The sequence below is a fragment of the Hippopotamus amphibius genome, chromosome 7, assembly GCF_030028045.1.
Source record: "Hippopotamus amphibius kiboko isolate mHipAmp2 chromosome 7, mHipAmp2.hap2, whole genome shotgun sequence".
In the NCBI taxonomy this organism is placed as follows: domain Eukaryota; kingdom Metazoa; phylum Chordata; class Mammalia; order Artiodactyla; family Hippopotamidae; genus Hippopotamus; species Hippopotamus amphibius.
Window position 1 is genome coordinate 45,496,705 of NC_080192.1, and position 18,090 is coordinate 45,514,794.

At 38.8% G+C, this 18,090-nt stretch overlaps 1 protein-coding gene across 1 annotated transcript in view; it reads right to left on the reverse strand.

The window, feature by feature from the left end:
* The window catches only part of LGR5 (leucine rich repeat containing G protein-coupled receptor 5), a 118,884-nt gene that overhangs the window by 44,632 nt on the left and 56,162 nt on the right, over window positions 1–18,090 (reverse strand). The window contains exon 3 of the mRNA XM_057741853.1: window positions 4,170–4,241. Within this exon, the coding sequence (XP_057597836.1) occupies window positions 4,170–4,241 (72 nt within the window). The remainder of the gene's footprint in view (window positions 1–4,169; window positions 4,242–18,090) is intronic.

Below are 18,090 nucleotides of genomic sequence, written 5' to 3' on the forward strand. Positions count from 1 at the left end.
CTTGATCCTTAGGTATTCCCTCTGCCTACTTGTCTTGTGTTTAGATATCAAGTAGCTATGCAGGCTCTTTTCTGGGAATGAGAGAAAGGCTAACTGCGACTTTCCTATGGTTAGTTTTATCCATCACCTCCATGTGGCTTTGGTTCTGGTGCTGGTGGCAGGAGGATAAGCCATTCCTTGACTGAACGACCTACACAAGAAAATGAACCTTGGTTGAGGATAGCCTCGTTCACAATTCCATGGGACTGGGTAATTTTTTTCATTAGTTATCTATTTTATACATATTAGCATATATATGTCAACTCCAGTCTCTCAGTTCATCCCACCCCAAACCCCCTGCCGCTTTCCCCCTCTTGGGGGACTGGGTATTTTGCAATAATAAACCAATAACTAATTTTTGAGGAAGGCCAATATTTATGGGGATAATCATCTTAAATTTTAATGTTATTCCAGAGCTCACAGTAACAAGATTTCTGATACAAAACAGTCCTCATCAATGAGGGCTGTTGCTATCTTCATTTCCCATCTTCTCTGACTGGATTACTATTCTCTTTCTCTTCTTTTACCAGATGCCCTTCTTATATTACTTGCATATTATCTTTCTCACCATGCTACAATATAATCAGCTATGTCTTTCTTCCGATGATCTTTGGACTTTATAAAGCATTCCAGTCAGTTTCCATAATGGTAGGACCAGGCCTGTCTTGTTCAGCCTTTTACCTCTAGTACTGTGGTTTTCAACCCTATTAGACCCAATTCTCCCTTTAATACCAAATATTTTGTAATGCTTCATCCATTATATTAAGATAAAATTCATAAAAACGTAGCTATTTACACACATCATTTTAAAGAAAAAAATCCACATAATGTACTGCCCTAACTGTATCATAAAGGAGAAATAAAAGTAATTTGTAATAAAGGGATATATGTGTCATTATATATGTGATGCTCAGATGTGACCATCCTAGGAGGTATTTCTATGAAAGAGTCAGATGTTGCCTCCACTTTTAATGACTAAGGCAGGGCATGAGAAAAATCACAGGACCAGAAGTTTCTGTATAAGAACAGGGAAATGAGAGTAGAGGTCTACATGGGCACTAGAACAAGATCTTCAGTTAAGATATATAACAGATTATACTTATTTTATGTATATTTTATGGGAAAGAAGGAAATAACTTTTATTACAATGAAGATAACATGCCGAGACATATAGATGTTGCAGTGGAGAAAATAAAGTGTTACATTCTCACAAATGAGCATGGAGATTCTCACAAATGAGTGTTCCTTATAGATAACAGGGATATCAAAATAATTCTCTCTTTTACAAGATAGGATTGAACTACCACGGAGAACATCTATCCTATCTCAAAGTTTCATCACATGCTCAGGTGAGCATCTGTTCTCCAGTACTTCAAGAGGCCCAGGGGAGCACATCCCACCACAGATAAGGGGAATTTAGGCTAAATTAGAAAAAGAAATAGTCATGATACCACCTTCATAAAAGTTGGGTGGTAGACCCGGCCAGATAGGGGAAGAATAAGATTAAAAATGCAACAGGCTACCCTCAAATAAAGAAATCACTGTATAGTCATCACAGCATAGATTTTGTATGACTGTGCTCCCAATATTTTAAAAGGCTGTAACACGAAATATTTATAAAGCAATCTTTGTTAATGAAATTCAGTGAGAGCCCTGTGTTTCATGTTTCTCTGCTACTTTAATAATAAGTTATTTTTAAGAAGACGTTTTACAACTTCACAGTTACGTATCTTTAATTTGTTTTGTGGTTTCTGAGGTAATTCTTCTACTGCACTAATATCATTTTCAAATGAATATGTGGGTAGAGATCACAGGATGCACAAACTGTGTTAATTATTCCATGATTTTGAGAGACTATATTTATTCCACTTAATTTTTCCTGTACAGATTTTTAGGCTTATGCAGAACTTCTTGTAAAACCTTTCAGTATTATTACCTATGAAAGTATTATTGATTGACGTTTGGTGTGGAGGGACAGCAGAAGTCAAGAGGGATGTGGGGGGATTCTTTCTGCTGGGCTGAGCCACACATCACAGGACAATTTACTACATGGCAATCATCTGGAAAACCAAAGATGCCTCCGCCAATTTCCAAAGCATTCTGCGGCACTCGTGATGACCATGGTCGAGAAGCATTGCTCTAACACTAAATACTTTGCAAATATTTGACAATGAATTTGCTCATTGAATACTAGTCTTGAAGTCAGCGAAATAAAGGGAAGAGTGAATACAATTCCTGGCAGGGGTCTCGCTCCTCTTGAATCTCCCTCACATTGATAGTGATCCAGCTGAAGTGCAAAGTCTGAAAGTGTCATTCCCTTGTTTACATCTTTTTCTTGGCTTCTCATCATGCTTAGAACATAATAAAGTTCATGTTTTTCTGACATGACATACAGGATCCCTGTGACCAGGACCTTTTCTCTCCCTCCAGGATCTTCTCCAGATACTCTCCCCCTGCTCCTGAATGCTCAAGTACCACCTGCGCAGGGCTGCCTGTTCATCCCAGGTTCCTCCTGCCTCTGTGTCTCTATGTATATTGTCCCCTCAGTGGGCCACCTTATGTGGATGGTTAGTCCCTAGTTGTGCTAGGTTCAAGGTTTGGCTCCTAGGTCATCTCTTTGGAGAAACATCTCTCCTAGGAAGTCGAATTTGAACCGTCAGACTGGACAGAGTCCTTCCCAATCTCTGTAGTTCCACAGAATCAGAGTGCTCTGTTTGTCTGTCTTGGTCACATTATCCTGATCCCATAATCTACCACTAGACTGTAAGCTCTTCAAGGGCATGGCCATACTTATTGCTCTTTGTATTTCCAGCAATACAAAGTTTAATGCCACTTTGAGTGGTGCATGTGTGCACAAACACATTCTAGTTCAGTATATCCAATACACATTTTGTCAAGTGAATTAAAATAATTCATTCCAATATAATTTGTTTAACAAGTATCCAAAATACTTAGTGGTACCTAGCTCGACATAGGGAAAACATCTTAGTTGTCTCATCTAAACTTGATTTACGTGATGCACTTTGAATGGTTGCAAATATTTTGCTGGATTCATGGAAATCTAGGCAATTAGAATTGGTGCTATAACCTAGAATTTCACCACATAATGGATTAACATTAGATTTGGCAGTATGACAACTTAAAAATATTTCTACCTAATAGTAAATATAATTCAAAGATAGGGAGATCAAACCCAATCACCTAAGTAGACCAAGACCAAAGAACAGTTCTGCTTTTGAATTTAACTTTTAACAAAACATTAAATTTAAATAAAATTGCTTCTTAAAATAGGCTGTGTACCTCTCAGGCCAACGAAGTGCAGTTTCTATTAAGCAGAAATATATCAAACGCCTTTTTAGAGTTTGTAACTTTTATCTCAAAGGAGATAAAATTGGGTTATATTCTCTGAGATAAAACTTTCCTGGTATGACTTTCAACTTGTGTTCAATCTATATTCTCTACCAAGGTCCCCCCCTTTTTTTCTACACAGAATAAACTGAAAGAAAATTAAACAATGAGTACTAGAAGAAGGCAGTATCAATGATAATGAGTTTTCTGATAGAAAATTAGGAAGTTGGGCATTCAAGAGTAACAAAGCCCATTTTTTTTCATCTCAATGAATTAGCATTTCTCAGTTAAACAACTAATTGTACGTACTGTGTACTAGGCTTTTCTACATCTATGCACAAGTAGAACATAAACTTTATTTTTTTTTTTAGCTATTCAGCGCATCATAGGGAAACAAATTTTGCAAATGGTTTGAGGCTGTGATCTCATTATGTCAGCATAATAGTGATTTATTCAATTCAGTCAAAATAACTCAAGAAACTCTCCCCAACTTCATAGCACAAAAGGAAAGGGAAATACTCTTTTACAAGTTTGAGTTGACAAGTTGGTTATTAGGGACAAATTTTTGATATTAATGTTAGAAAAGGAGAGATGAAGTATTTTCACACACAAATCCAGCCAGGTATCACGTTTCTATGGTACCAAGGAAGACAGACAGGAATTTAGACGAATTATACCACGACTCTAAATAGTTTATTGGAGGAACTCAATCTTTACAAGTTAATTAGCATCCACTTGACACTAAAATCAGAATTATAACAAACAATACCCGGTTTACTTACAGAACTTTAAGACTGTAAAGGCCAGCAAATGCTCCCTTGGGAATGGATGTCAAAGCGTTTCCGGCAAGACGTCTGCGGGTTTCAAGGGAGAGGAGAGAGAGTAAGCATAGCTGTCTTCATGTGGAATTCATTTAGTTGTTAAAAATGCAATATGATTATGTTCAGACCACAAATGCCAAAAGCAACTCTAAAGAACCTGGTTTTGTTATATTTTGCAAAAAATTTCTGTAACTCTCTAACCAAAAAGCTGGCAAAAGAGGGGCTTAGGAAGAAATATAATAAATTACCTATTTTATAATAAATCACTTAATAGCTTACAGTATATATATAAAAAACTATCGATTCATCTGTTGATGCACATTTAAGTTGCTTCCATGTCTCGGGTATTGTAAATAATGGTGCTATGAACATTGGGGTGCATGGACCTTTTCGAATTATGGTTTTCTCCAGATATACACCCAGGAGTGGAATCGCTGGATCACGTGGGAGTTCTATTTTTAGTTTTTTAAGGAGCTTCCATACTGTTCAAAACAGAAACAGGGACTTCCCTGGTGGTCCAGGGGGTAAGACTCCATGCTCCCAATGCAGGGGGCCTGGGTTTGGTCCCTGGTCAGGGAACTAGATCCTGCATGCACTCTGCAACTAAGAAGTCTTCATGCTGCAATTAAAGATCCTGCATGCCAGAACTAAGACCTGGTGCAACCAAAAAAAAAAAAAAAAAAAAAAAACCCAAAACCCAAAACCCACCAAAAACCCCAACAACAACAACAAACCCACAGAAACAGACTCACAGACATACAAAACAAACTTATGGTTACCAAAAGGGAAAGGTTGGGGGGTGGGGGAAAGGATAAATTAGGAGTTTGGGATTAACAGATACACACTACTATACATAAAATAATCAACAGGGATCTACTGTACAGCAGGGAACTCTATTCAAGATGTTGTAATAACCTATATGGGAAAAAAACCTAAAAAGGAATGGCTATATGTGTATGTATAACTGAACCACTTTGTTGTACACCTGAAACTAATACAGCATTGTAAATCAACTATACTTCAACATAAAATAAAAATTAAAAAACCAAAACTCTCCTTTAAAATTTTTTTATACAAAACTAGGCAAGGGGATAGGGAGGGAGCCACGGGCGGTGGTCGTGAGGGTGATGGGCTGTTATCACAGACATGATAGTCGCTGGTTGGGGAAACCTCTCAGCAGTGGACTAAGCCATGCAGGGACCTATGTGAAAGGAACAATAACACAGAAGGCCTGAGGAGGGAGTGGTCCAGAAACTGCAAGAAGACCAGCATGGCTGGAGTGGAATGGCCAAAGGGAGAGAAGGAGCAGGAAAGGTTGGAGAAGTGTGCAGGGTCACTCCACACAGGGCTCTGGAGGCCACAGTAGGGACTTCGAACAGGGGAGTGATGAGATCAGTTTTGTGTTTTAAAAAGGTCTTTCTGACAGGACCCTTTTAAAGGGGGAATAGACTTTGGTGGCAAAAGTGGAAGCACAGGAGGTGACCAGAGCAGTTCAAACGGGAGCTGCTTGTAACACAGCCATGGTGGAGGAGGTAAGTGGTGGGACACGGTGGAGAAGAAAGAAAAATTCCACCTGGCAAACCATTAGTGTCAAGGTGAAACGTAGGGTAGCCAACCTTTCATATTTATGGTTATATTTTATATAACCCACATGCATTTGATTAGTTACAGGAAGTACTATACGTAATACCGAAGGACATGATTTGCGTAGGACTGTGCCATAAAATAATTGCTTATTGAATGAAGGCAGACACAGACTTGGTTGACGACCACAGGTGGCTTAACTATTCAGACTAAAGTGATCAGGAACTGTTATTTCAGCCAGAATATCCTTAACTTAACTATCCTGTTCATAGTCATAATTTCAATAGTACGTTTGAGTTCTAGAACTGAGCCTGAAAGTGGGGGCTTATCACCTCTTAATGCTGCTGTGGGATCAAGTAGCTTGATGATTTCTGAGTCATTGACTTTGGAAATGAAAAGGAGAAAGTAAAAACGTCCTATTTATTTATTTTATTAGTTTATATTATTGTTACATTTCCTGAAACATAGTCCACTTCACATGAATTGTTTTTCTTTTCTGGGCAAGGACTTTCAGAACCGTAGACTGTATTCAGAACTAATCTGTGTAACCACAGACCTGTGTTATCAGGGGAATTTGTCTTAAAACAAAGGAATTTATGATGGGCTATTAGCTATTTGCTGTGCTGGTGGAAGACATATCTCATTGTCAAAAAGTACAATTTGAGGAAATCGTTGCATTCTTCCCCTCATTTCTTTACTATGTGGGATGGTTTTAGCAATTTAAAAATTAAATACATATAAACTATAGAAAAAAAGACTTTTATATAAATGTGTACACAAATAGTGAGAACTGCACACAAATCTTTCCTGTGAAGATTTGAACTAACAAATCTCTGGGCAACTATGTTCCAATCCTATAGATCCACATATCATTTGGCTGGAAGGTTTTGTTTTTTGTTTTGCCCTCTGTTTCTAAAATTATTTCATGGAAACGTCTCTTTCATCATCTTCATTTCGATGATAAGATATAATTTAATAGGAAAAACTTTTGCGTCTTTTTATATGATACAAAAAAGTTTTTATCCTTAAAGATACCTCTCCACATAGAAGGCTCAAATTGTCCTATCATTAGTTTTATTGACTTAACTGCCATAAAAAAAAAATCAGTGTTACAGTAGACACTTTCCTCTTCAAATAAATCAAATAAGCAGATGTTTGGGTGCTGTAACAACCAACTAAAATATTTTTGAGAATGTGTGTTTCTTTGACTCTCTATAGCAATTTGAATCTCTAAAGGAATCTAAGTTTTTGGTTTGTTTTTGGTAGCTTCACTTTGTAAAATGGCATAAGAGCAAAGCAATCAGATGTGGGCCCTGATTTCTCCTCTATGGACATTGGTCTGGAGAGAGAGAGATGTGTGAACAAAATGGGATGAGCACTGAGAGTAGAAGGGGTACTTGACCTTCTTCTCTGATTGGGACTTGGGAAAATTACTGTGCAGGGAACCACTGTCCAAAATTGGTTCCTTTGGCTGAGTGGCATTTTCAGAGGTAAGTGAAAGGGCCTGGTGAGTTTCACCAGGCTGCCCAGGTCATGTCCTCCAAGAACCTGTTTGTCTTTTAACTCTTAGTTTTTGTTTGTTTATTTGTTTTCCCTTTTCCTTTTTGGCTTTCTTTTTTCTCACCATTAACTTGCTGCAAGACTTCACACAAATCATCTAACTTCTTTGGACCTTATTTCTATTATTATTATTATTATTTTTGGCCACACCAAAAAAATCTTAGTTCCCCGATCAGGGATTGAACCTGGGCCACCGCAGTGAAAGCACAGAGTCCTAACCACAGGACATCCAGGGAATTGCCTTATTTCACTTACTTTTAAAAAATGATAGGGTTCTTCCACTAAAGTCTTTCTCCGCCCTACGATTGTTTTTGTTACACATGCATTTCCTCCTGACCGTCATTCTTTTCTCACTTATCCTTCCTCCACCTGCCTTTTTCTTCTTCTTGTTTATCACGAAGATTTCTTTATTACAACACTAACATTTTAAAATCACTTTCTCATACTTTAGATCAGAGATTATTATGTCCATATTTTGAAGATAAAGACACCAAAGTTCAGAAAAGTTTTATGTAAAATGAAAAACATCGTCTCTTTCCTGATTTCATTTGAGTGCAATCTTGTCCTTCCTTTTGGAGCACAGAAGCTATCTACCAGCGGTGCTACGTAAATAATTAGAGCAAAATGAACTTGAATATGACAGTCCTTATAATTTAAAAGAAGACATTTCGGACTACTTAGCAATTCTATGCTCGTTTCTAGTAATTACTGCTTTATTTTCCAACTTCTACAAAGTACATGAGACAGAGGGCAGACACTCTGTACATGTTAAATTAATTTGTATCAGAAATTTGGTGAGGGCTAACATCAGGCTTAATGGTCATAGTTTTCCCCCTTTTCCCATTCTGAAGATCTGCCTTTTTCCAGTTTTCTGGTATTATTTTCCATCTCTGTGGTTTCCAATATTAATTTCAGTGGCTCCGTTCCTATTTCTGAATTTCTTTTCAGTCTTCTGATTTATAATTACCTAAATAATTGTAGTTAAACTATCACTTAAACATAAAATTTCTGAAGTGTCAAAATATTCCCACTTGAAGAAAAATTCTCCTAAAATAAAGTTAGCATAAACCATACTAATATTGTAATTAGTGACTTTCAAAAGACAGAGTGATGAAAACAAATGTACTAGTCAATTCATATGGACCAGTCATAATTCAATGTGAGTGACTAAAGCTTGGCTTTGAGTTCTTGCATACAGGAGTCAACTGTCTGGATCATTGCAGAGTTAGACACAAATAGGATGAAACTCATCCTCCAATGTAATCTCTTAATCTTTCCTCCACTGGCAGAAAGGCACCATCACTGTAACTGACTAAGTCTACCATGGTAGGTTTTCTTTTATAAGATGCCTGTGCTAGTTGGAAGGGCCCAGACAGAGTTTAACCCTCTGGACTTCATCTTTGGTAAGGTTGCTGAAGCCTATTCAGCAGCCTTGAATACAAGGATTATGACAATCCACCAATCTTCCCCTTGTAGAAAACTGTCTTTCCTAATATGCCTCAAGAAATTGCGATTTAAAAAAACCCTTTGTCCCCCAATAGGTTAAGCATATGTAACTGGTCAAATCCAGTCCCAAATCATTCCTTCTTAAACTGTGTATTTATAAACTGTCCACTTTGTTTTCATTATTACATAAGATCAAAAGCATCAGATTTCAAGGTTTAAGGGCTAAGCCCACTGGCCTGAATAAGTGAACTCTTCAGGTCAACAGGGAGATCTTTTAGTGGTTATATGCCCTATGGTTTCTTTAACCACAGACTAATGGAGTTCAACTTTCAACTCCTTTCTGAAGTATTCCTTAACTACCTCAGTCCACAGTCAACTTTCCCATAGGTTATATTCTATACAACACTGTCTATAAAGGTTCAGCTTCTACCATTTTATAGGTAGTCTACTTGATTTGATTACAGGCTCCTAAGGTCAAGAATATTATTGCCTGCCCAGAGCAGGGAGCTGAATTAATATTTACTGATGGATCATTTGATCTTGTTTCCAAAGACAGTTGGCCACAGTGCTAGAGTTGCTTCAGGTCTGGCATAACTATTGCAAGATCGCTGGCTAGCCATTACACAAACAGATCAGAAACAGCTGAAGAATATTCCTTCTTCATTATGCATCAAGTTTAAATTCGGCAATTTATTTGAGCATTTTCAATTTGCCACATACATTCCTTTGGGGCACACACATAGTACATACCTTTTGTAAAACAATTTATAAGTTCTAGGCACAATGTGAAGTACTTCATATACATTGTGTTATCTAATTATTTTAACAATCACATTAAAGAAGTGATATGATTACTCATTCCCCTTTCACAAGGACACTAGGTCTATGAGGGGTTAAGTTATTTGCTCATGCTTACATAGAAAAGTTTACACAAGAGAATTTGGTTCAGCCATAGCATTTGGGCTTCAACATCTGAGTTTTTAAACATTACTTTGGTCAAAAGTAGGTTGGTCTGGAGCTTGGGTTGATCAGGAGCAACCAATCTAAAACAGCAAAAACGCAAGGGTGCTAATGGTTGCATCACTTGAGGAACTGGCCATAAAAAACTGTTGCTCGCTGCCTCTGGCCCCAACTCAGGTTTAGTCAATTCGAGTTTCTGGGGGAAATGACTCAGGAATCTGCAGTTTAATAAGTTGCCCAGGTGATTTTAATATGGGTAGAGACCCACACCGGGAAACAGAGCCTCTGCCCTCTCTTGAGGTCCTCATCTGCCCCAGCATCTTCCACAATCACCTCTTTGTAAACAATTCCCCAATCATTATCTCTAGAACAGGCTCATACTCCAGACTCACATTACAACTTTGTTAGTGACATTTCCATTTGGATGTCCTGCTGGCACCCTGTGCTTAGTGTAACCAGAACCAGACATCCTCTTGCCTCCAAAATATCAGTTGTTCCCCTTGAAGTCCTTGTTTCTATTGACAGTGCCTCATCATTCTCCCAACACCTAATGTTTTTTTAAATTAATTAATTAATTAATTAATTTTTGGCTGCATTGAATCTTCATTGCTGCGGACTTCTCAGTGTGGTGGCTTCTCTTGTTGCGAAGCACGGGCTTTAGGTGTGTGGGCTTCAGTAGTTGTGGCACGTGGGCTCAGTAGTTGTGGCTCATGGGCTCCATAGCACAGGCTCAGTAGTTGTGGTGCACGGGCTTAGTTGCTCTGCGGCATGTGGGATCTTCCCAGACCAGGGATTGAACCCATGTCCCCTGCATTGGCAGGCAGATTCTTAACCACTGTGCCAACAGGAAAGTCCCCAACACCTAATGTTATACTCTTACTCACAGTCATCTCTCACCTTCAGGCCTCCTTTCAGTCCCTAGGTCCAGTCAACAATGAGTGCCTGACTCTCCTCTGCTGTAAAGCTTCCATATATCCCAGCGGGTCTCAGCCCCCAGCAGAGTTTTAAAAAATGATGTGTGGGTCTCCGCTGAGACCCGTTAAGTCAGAATCTCTGGAAACAGGCCCTGGTAATTAGCAGTTTTAAAAATTCTCTGGGTGATTCTAATGCCTATGCAAGGTGGGGAACTCTGAAATAATCCTCACAGTTTCATATTGATAATATCACCCAGGGACCTTCATGGTCTCCATCCCCGGAGACAATGATTCATTTCTTAATTATTGGGAGAATCAGGAGAGGTGATTAGTTAACAAATTTGAACAGTTATCCAGGGGAGACAGTAAGAACCTGAACTAGGTGGTAATGAAACAGAGTGAGCAAATGAGAATGACAATGCAGAATTATGAGCTTTAGGACTTGGAAACTGGCTGATACAGGAGGTGAGAAAGAATGACAGACACAAAAGCAGGGACAGACACAGGGATCACAAGTTTGGATAATAGGAATGCTGATGGTGAGAAGGAAAGGCAGGAGAAAAAGCTGGGGGAGGGTGGTGTGTGTGCGTGAGTGAATTTGGTTCTGCACTTGCTGAGTTTTAAAGTATTGGTGGGGTAGGTGGAGGGGTCACTTAGGTCGTGGATGATTCTCAGAGTGTGGTCCCTAGATTCATAGTATCTGTATCACCTGAGAATTTGTTATAAATGCAAATTCTTTTTAATTTAAAAATTTTTTTGGCTGCGTTGGGTCTTTGTTGCTGTGAGTGGGCTTTCTCTAGTTGTGGCGAGTGGGGACTACTCTTCTTTGCAGTGCGTGGGCTTCTCAGTGCAGCGGCTTCGCTTGTTGCGGAGCATGGGTTCTAGGCACACGGGCTCTGTAGTTGTGCACGATTCTTAACCACTGTGCAACCAGGGAAGTCCAGCAAATTCTTGACATCCTTCCCTTCCACTGTCAATCTGCTGAAGAAACTGTGGCAGGGCCCAGCAATGTGCGGTTTCACAAGCATATAGGTGATTCCGATGTCACTAAAATTTGAGAACCACTGGCCTAGTGTAGCAATCCTTAAACTTCATCATGCATCAGAATCACCTGGAGAGTTTGGTAAAAGCAGTGTTCTGAGTTGAGTTTCTGATTCCTTAGGTTGGGCTGGGGCACATGGGTTGCGGTTTGCATTTCTCACAAGCTCACATGTGGTGCCAGTGCTGCTGGTCCAGAGACCACACTTTGAGAATCACTGGTCTAGCAATCAAAGACCAAAGAGCTCTGAACTAGAAATACGGATTTGGGGGTCATCGATATAACAGACGTAGTTCAAATCTTGTGTCTTTCCCAGACAACTGCAGTTGTCTCCTAATGAGTTTGTAGACTCCTAACAGGTCTCTCTGCTTCTGTAATTCCCCACTCTATTTTGCATACAGAAATCAGAGAAATCTTTATAAATCATAAACCCTATTTATTTTGCTAGCTGCATACAATCTTCCCACGGCTTTCCATTGTTCTTATTTGACTTCTACACATAGGCTAATTGTTCCTGCATGATCTGGCCTCTGCCTTCCTCTCCAACCCCATCCCTTCTCCCCTCCCCTCCCTCTCACTCTGCTTTGGCCACGCTGATCTTCTTTTAGATACGCAAACACATCACATTCTTTCCTACCTCAGAGCCTCTGCTCACACTCTTCCCCTACCAGGTACACTCTACCCCAGCTCTGCAGACCACCAACTCCCCCTCATCCTCCTGATCTCAGTTCAGATGGCTCCTTCTTAGAGATACTGTCCCTCCTTGTCAACCCTTGCTATTTATTCTCTACTTAACCATGTTTGTCTTTTATCACTCTTGTCACAATCAGCAAATATCACATGTGCTTGTTTCCTTGCTTAGCATCTGTCTCCTTCTCCAGATTGTAAGTTCCCCTGGAGTGGGGACTTGTTGACTAAATGAATGAAACTTAGCGAGTCATATTCATTCTTATGTTCCCGCTGGCTCCATAAGTACATGTTTAATGAATGGACTGAAGAGAACTGAGAAAGGAGGCAATCTAGGGAATGTCTATATTTTATAGGAGTTAGGAGTAGAGAAAAGAAGGCTAAGGAGAAAAAGAAGAGGAGGCAGAGAGGTAGGGCACTTTAAGAACAGTGCCCTAATTGCCATAACAATTGTATACACACACACACACATATATAGATACACACACACACATATATAAACACACATACATACACACATATATGTAGATATACATACATATCCAAGGACAGATATCTAAATGTCTATATCCAGCTGTATGAATAGACATTTAGAAGAGAACATAAAATAACAATAGAGAAAAAAGAGTTTTAAAGAGGCAGCATTTTGTTTTCATCTCTTATTTTTTAAATTAAGTCTTTAGGGACTTCCCTGTGCAGTGGTTAAGAATTTGCCTGCCCATGCAGAGGACACGGGTTCAAACCCTGGTCCAGGAAGATCCCACATGCCGCAGAGCAACTAAGCCTGTGTGCCACAGCTACTGAAGCCCGCACATCTTGAGCCTGTGCTTTGCAACAAGAGAAGCCACCACAATGAGAAGCCTGCACACCACAACAAAGAGTAGCCTTTGCTTGCTGCAACTAGAGAAAGCCCGTGCACAGCAACGAAGACCCGATGCAGCCAAAAAATAAAAATAAAAAAATAAAAGTTGTCTTTAAAAAAGTTTTAATATAAATTTTAAAGGTAAAGAGGCAGCATTTATAATCAATTACCAGATCTATGAAGAGGAGAGGTGGAGCACTCTGACAAGGCCAAGGGTCAGGAAGATTATTTATGAGCAAGAAGGTGTTTTCATTTTGCTAACACAATCCAGTAGGTGAAGTAGAGTTTACCAAAGCTCTTTCATCATCAATTCATTTGATCCTCAGACAAAATTCTCAAAAGATAGGCAGGACAGCTTTCACTATTCTTAGCAACACGATGGGGAAGTAGAAGTAACAAGAATAGATTGTGCTTTCAGGAAGTTTGGTGGTATTTCTCATTACTAATTTCATCTGAAATAATAGATATCTACTATTTATATAGAGGTTCTTCAAGGCCAACCCTAATACGAGCAAACACTTCCAGGGAACAATAGTGACTTAAAAACAAACCTCCCTAGAGCATCTTAGGTTTCCTTCCTAAATCAAGTATTTGATTCCAATAGGATTAGAATCTGGGAAGATTTTTAAATAGTACTTGGAAACAAAGGCCCTTAACTTAGTGTTTAAGATGGTAATAATTCATTTTTCCCTCTGGTTTAATGAAGGTACCAATCTAAGTTTGAAGGAACTTGTGCATGTCAGCATTAGGCACGATCTCTTAGTTCCTAACAGCTGAACCACACTCTGATAGACCAAACGCAGGATCTATCATTCGTCCAAATAGCAAACATTAACATGAAGTCCTTAGTAGAACTGAAGAAATAGAACTGGGAGAGAGACTGTGGTGGAGAAATGCGATTATTGCTCAGGATGTTCAAATTTGGTAAAAACTGTACGCATTGGTTGCCTATATCCATTAAACCATATAGTTGGAAGCAGCTTTTCCTTCAGAAAGCCTGCATCCCTGGGATTACTGCAAAATCAAGCTCATGAAATAGGAAAGAAGGAAGTGAGAATCTTCTTGAAAGTGTTTTCATTTCACTAACACAACTCAGTACATAAATTACAGTTTACCAAAGTTCTTTCACCATCATTTCATTTGATCTTCAGAATCTCAAAACACGGGGGCCGCTTTCACCATCATCCCCTGAGGCCCAGGGAGGTCAAGTGGATTATCAGTTAGTAGTGGCAGAGTCAGGACAGGCGTCCTGGGCTTGCTTCTTCCTCTAGGTACTGTACTCTCCGCTCCACACAGTAGGTGAGTAAGCCTAACCTTACTCAGATTTTTTTTTTTTTTTAAGAAAAAGGCTCTCTCTCTTCCTTGTGCTATCACATCACACCAGCAGGGCGTTTGGCCTGTGCACGTCTGGTCATCTTGCAGAGTCATAAGACATAAGTAATGCATAACAAACAAGACTTGAATGTACCAAGACATGGGACACAGGTAGTTAAGTGTTCCAGAATGTCAAGGAGGAAAAGAAGGAAACCATTCATTGTGATGGCTTTAATTTTTCTTACATATTTGCCCCACATAGTCACTTTCTCCAGGGTTACAATATACTAAAAGATATGTCAGTGATACCTCTAGGGCTTTACTGATTCTTAGAGGATTTTGAAATACGGCACCAGTGATGGATGAGAGAGGATGAATCATGACCCTCTATACAGTTTATGATGTAGTTAGACGGATTAAACTAGGGAGACGATAATTGGGCAACTAGAGCTAAAGGGAAGAGTGGTAACTTGGCTTTATTAACAGTGATTTTTAAAAACTGAGTTTTGTGGTGGGAATTTTATTAATATCATTGAGAAGATCAGTTTCTGAATGAATGAGTAAAGAACAGAGCATAGAGATGAGCTCAATATGCTGAATGAAAGAATACTTTCAGAACAGTTTAACATTTTAACAGTTAAATTGTCATAACAAAAGATACCCCCCCACACCCCCACAATAACAGGTATGCAAACGTCTATATCTAGCTGTATGGATGGTCATTTACTAGTTCAAATAGAATGCTATATAAAACATGCTGCTTAAGTGTATGTATGCATGTCTAAAAATCATAACTAAGGTTTTGTTCCTGTTGAGTCATGTGAAATTGGTGAAATTCTGCATCTGAAAATTATGATACTTTTCTCAGAGCCCCCTGACTATGAGCAAAGTGAATGGATAAGCTAAATATCCAATCTCTCCCTGCTGGGTAGACAGCTCTTTCTTGCATTCTCTCTTTTTCATTCCCTCACATACACCCAGACACAGACAGATGAAGACACCTATGGTTTCGAAACTCAGTTTAACAATAGTTTAAAGTGTTCAGCTGGGCAAATCACTGTACTCGGTACTAACGGGGAAGAGAGAGGCACAAATGAATTATGCACAATTCCAAAGCCTCCTTCTGCTTTCTGAGTATGGCTTTGAGAGTAGGTTTTTTGTTTTTTTTTACTAATTTTTATTGGAGTATGGTTGCGTTACAATGTTACGTTAGCCTCCACTGCACAACAAAATGAATCAGCCACACAGAGAGAGATATCCCCTCCCTTTTGGACTTCCCTCTCATTTAGGTGACTACAGTGCATTAAGTAGAGTTCCCTGTGCTACACAGTATGTTCCCATCAGTTGTCTATTTTATATATAGTATCAATAATGTGTATGTGTCAATCCCAGTCTCCCAGTTCCTCCCACCCCACCCCTTTCCCCCTTGGTATCCATACATTTGTTCACTACCTCTGTGTCTCTATTTTTGCTTTGCAAATATGTTTGAATCTTAGTTCCAACACTCCATTATTTTGGGTAAGATCCTTGTTTTCTCTGTACTTTTTTTTTTTAATCTTGAACTGAAAATAATAATAATAATATCTACTTTTATGGGGTTAAGAGGATTCAGTGGGATAAAGTGTATAAAACATTTTGAACAGTGACTGTCCCAGAGTAGACTATTATTGTAGTCATTATATTATTATTTCGAAGATCTTACACTCCAGAACAGTATATAGACTTAAACATAGCTGAGTCTAATAGACGCAATCAACACATAACAAAGGCATAATCAAAATGCTCTGCTAAATGGGTGTGTGTGTGTTTGTGTGTGTGTGTGTGTTTAAACCCACAATACCCCAAATTTAGCCTTGGGAAGAAAGGAATAAACCAAGCAGAGTTGATCATTTTTCCAGGTTCTATAAATATTATCCCCTTTTGCCACTAAATGAATAATGATGTTTTCAAAACATCAGTTACATGCAGCACGGAATTATATATAGGAAAGTGGTCTTGCTTTTAAATTCAGTAAGTTGGCCAGCTCAGCAGAGGAAATTTCAGAACAGAAGGAGAAAATCGAACGAGTAGTCTTTAAAGGGTCCCCTCTACTTCTGAAATTCTATGATTCCACAGTCAAGATACTTGATGGAGTTTCCAGAGACATAAAAATAAGGTAATTTGGAAAAATAACCTTTTCAAATGGTAGTTCCCTCCCCTCTTCCCCTCTGTTTTTTCTCTTGATTATCTTTTGAAGAACTGGTCTTGGATGAGAATTAATATTCACCTCATGAAGAAAGAGGAGTTATTCTGAATGAGTTGGGTCATCAAAGGAGGAATTCTATTAAATAAAGTGCTTAGGGAAGTGAATTAATTATTGATTTGGTTTGTGGTCCAAAGCTGAGGTGTATGTTGAAGGAGAAAGGAGGCCTTCTGTCTTTGCATATTATAAGGAAATTAAAGAGAAAAGCACTGAGAATGCATATTTTAGAAATATGGGGGTAAACAGGACAAAGTTTTGTATATTAATTATGGTGAGAGAGGGCAGATAAGAAGAATGTAAATAAGAAAAAAATGCTGATGTTTGAAATTTACTCAAAATAATTTAAAAATATTGGCTAATGTCAACTAAATTTGTTACTTTTTTCTAAGGTGGTGAACAAGAATAAGAAGCTCCTTTTATGTGTTTTGCTTTCTCATTTGTTCCTTCACCCATTCATCAAAAATGTATTGATTATTCATTACATACCAGCCGACACTAGGATAGACACGGCCCCAATCCTGATGAGCCTTAACGTTTTAACAACAGAAACGGCCAGAGAAAAAACAGAAGAGGAGAAAGAGGAGCCTCAGCAACCCAAAGCGAAAATCCCTTTTTTGAATCCTAAAAACTTGCCGTACAACCTAGTAATCTAAGCTTCTCTACCATACTCCTCGATAACAATCTGGGCATATTCAGCCCATTTCAGTAGTAAAACAATAGCATTTGCGACAAAGATAATGCCATCAAAATTAAATATAGATCCAACTCTAAAGGGGAGAAACTTGAGAATATCATTCTCTCGAAAAAGATGATTGATGTAGCGTAATTTGGTTGTTACGGACGGTTCTTTCCACCTCCCGAGGTGGATCGTGTGGTGCATCCACAATTTAAATTACTCCCCAGATTGGACCCTGACTCTAGGAATTACACAGGAGGTATTTTCAAACGAGGTCATTGCCTAAACAATTCCTTTAATCAACAGTCAGAGGATTTATTTAGTTGATGGTGCCAAACCTTCTTCATGAAGACTACGACGGTGCATCCCTCCCCTAAGTCCCCGTTCCTCAAAAGAGTAAGGGGATCAAATGAATTTTTAAATGCAGATTTTGGTTTGTAGAGTTCTTTTTCATCTTCTGGAAAGTGATTACCAGACTTAATCAAGATTCCTCTGCGTATCATTAGCTAATTTTAGCTTCCTCCTTTTTTAAAAAAATGAATTTTATTTTTTTACAGTGAGTTTGGGAGAGACCAGTGTTAAGTCCTCTCTGGATTTC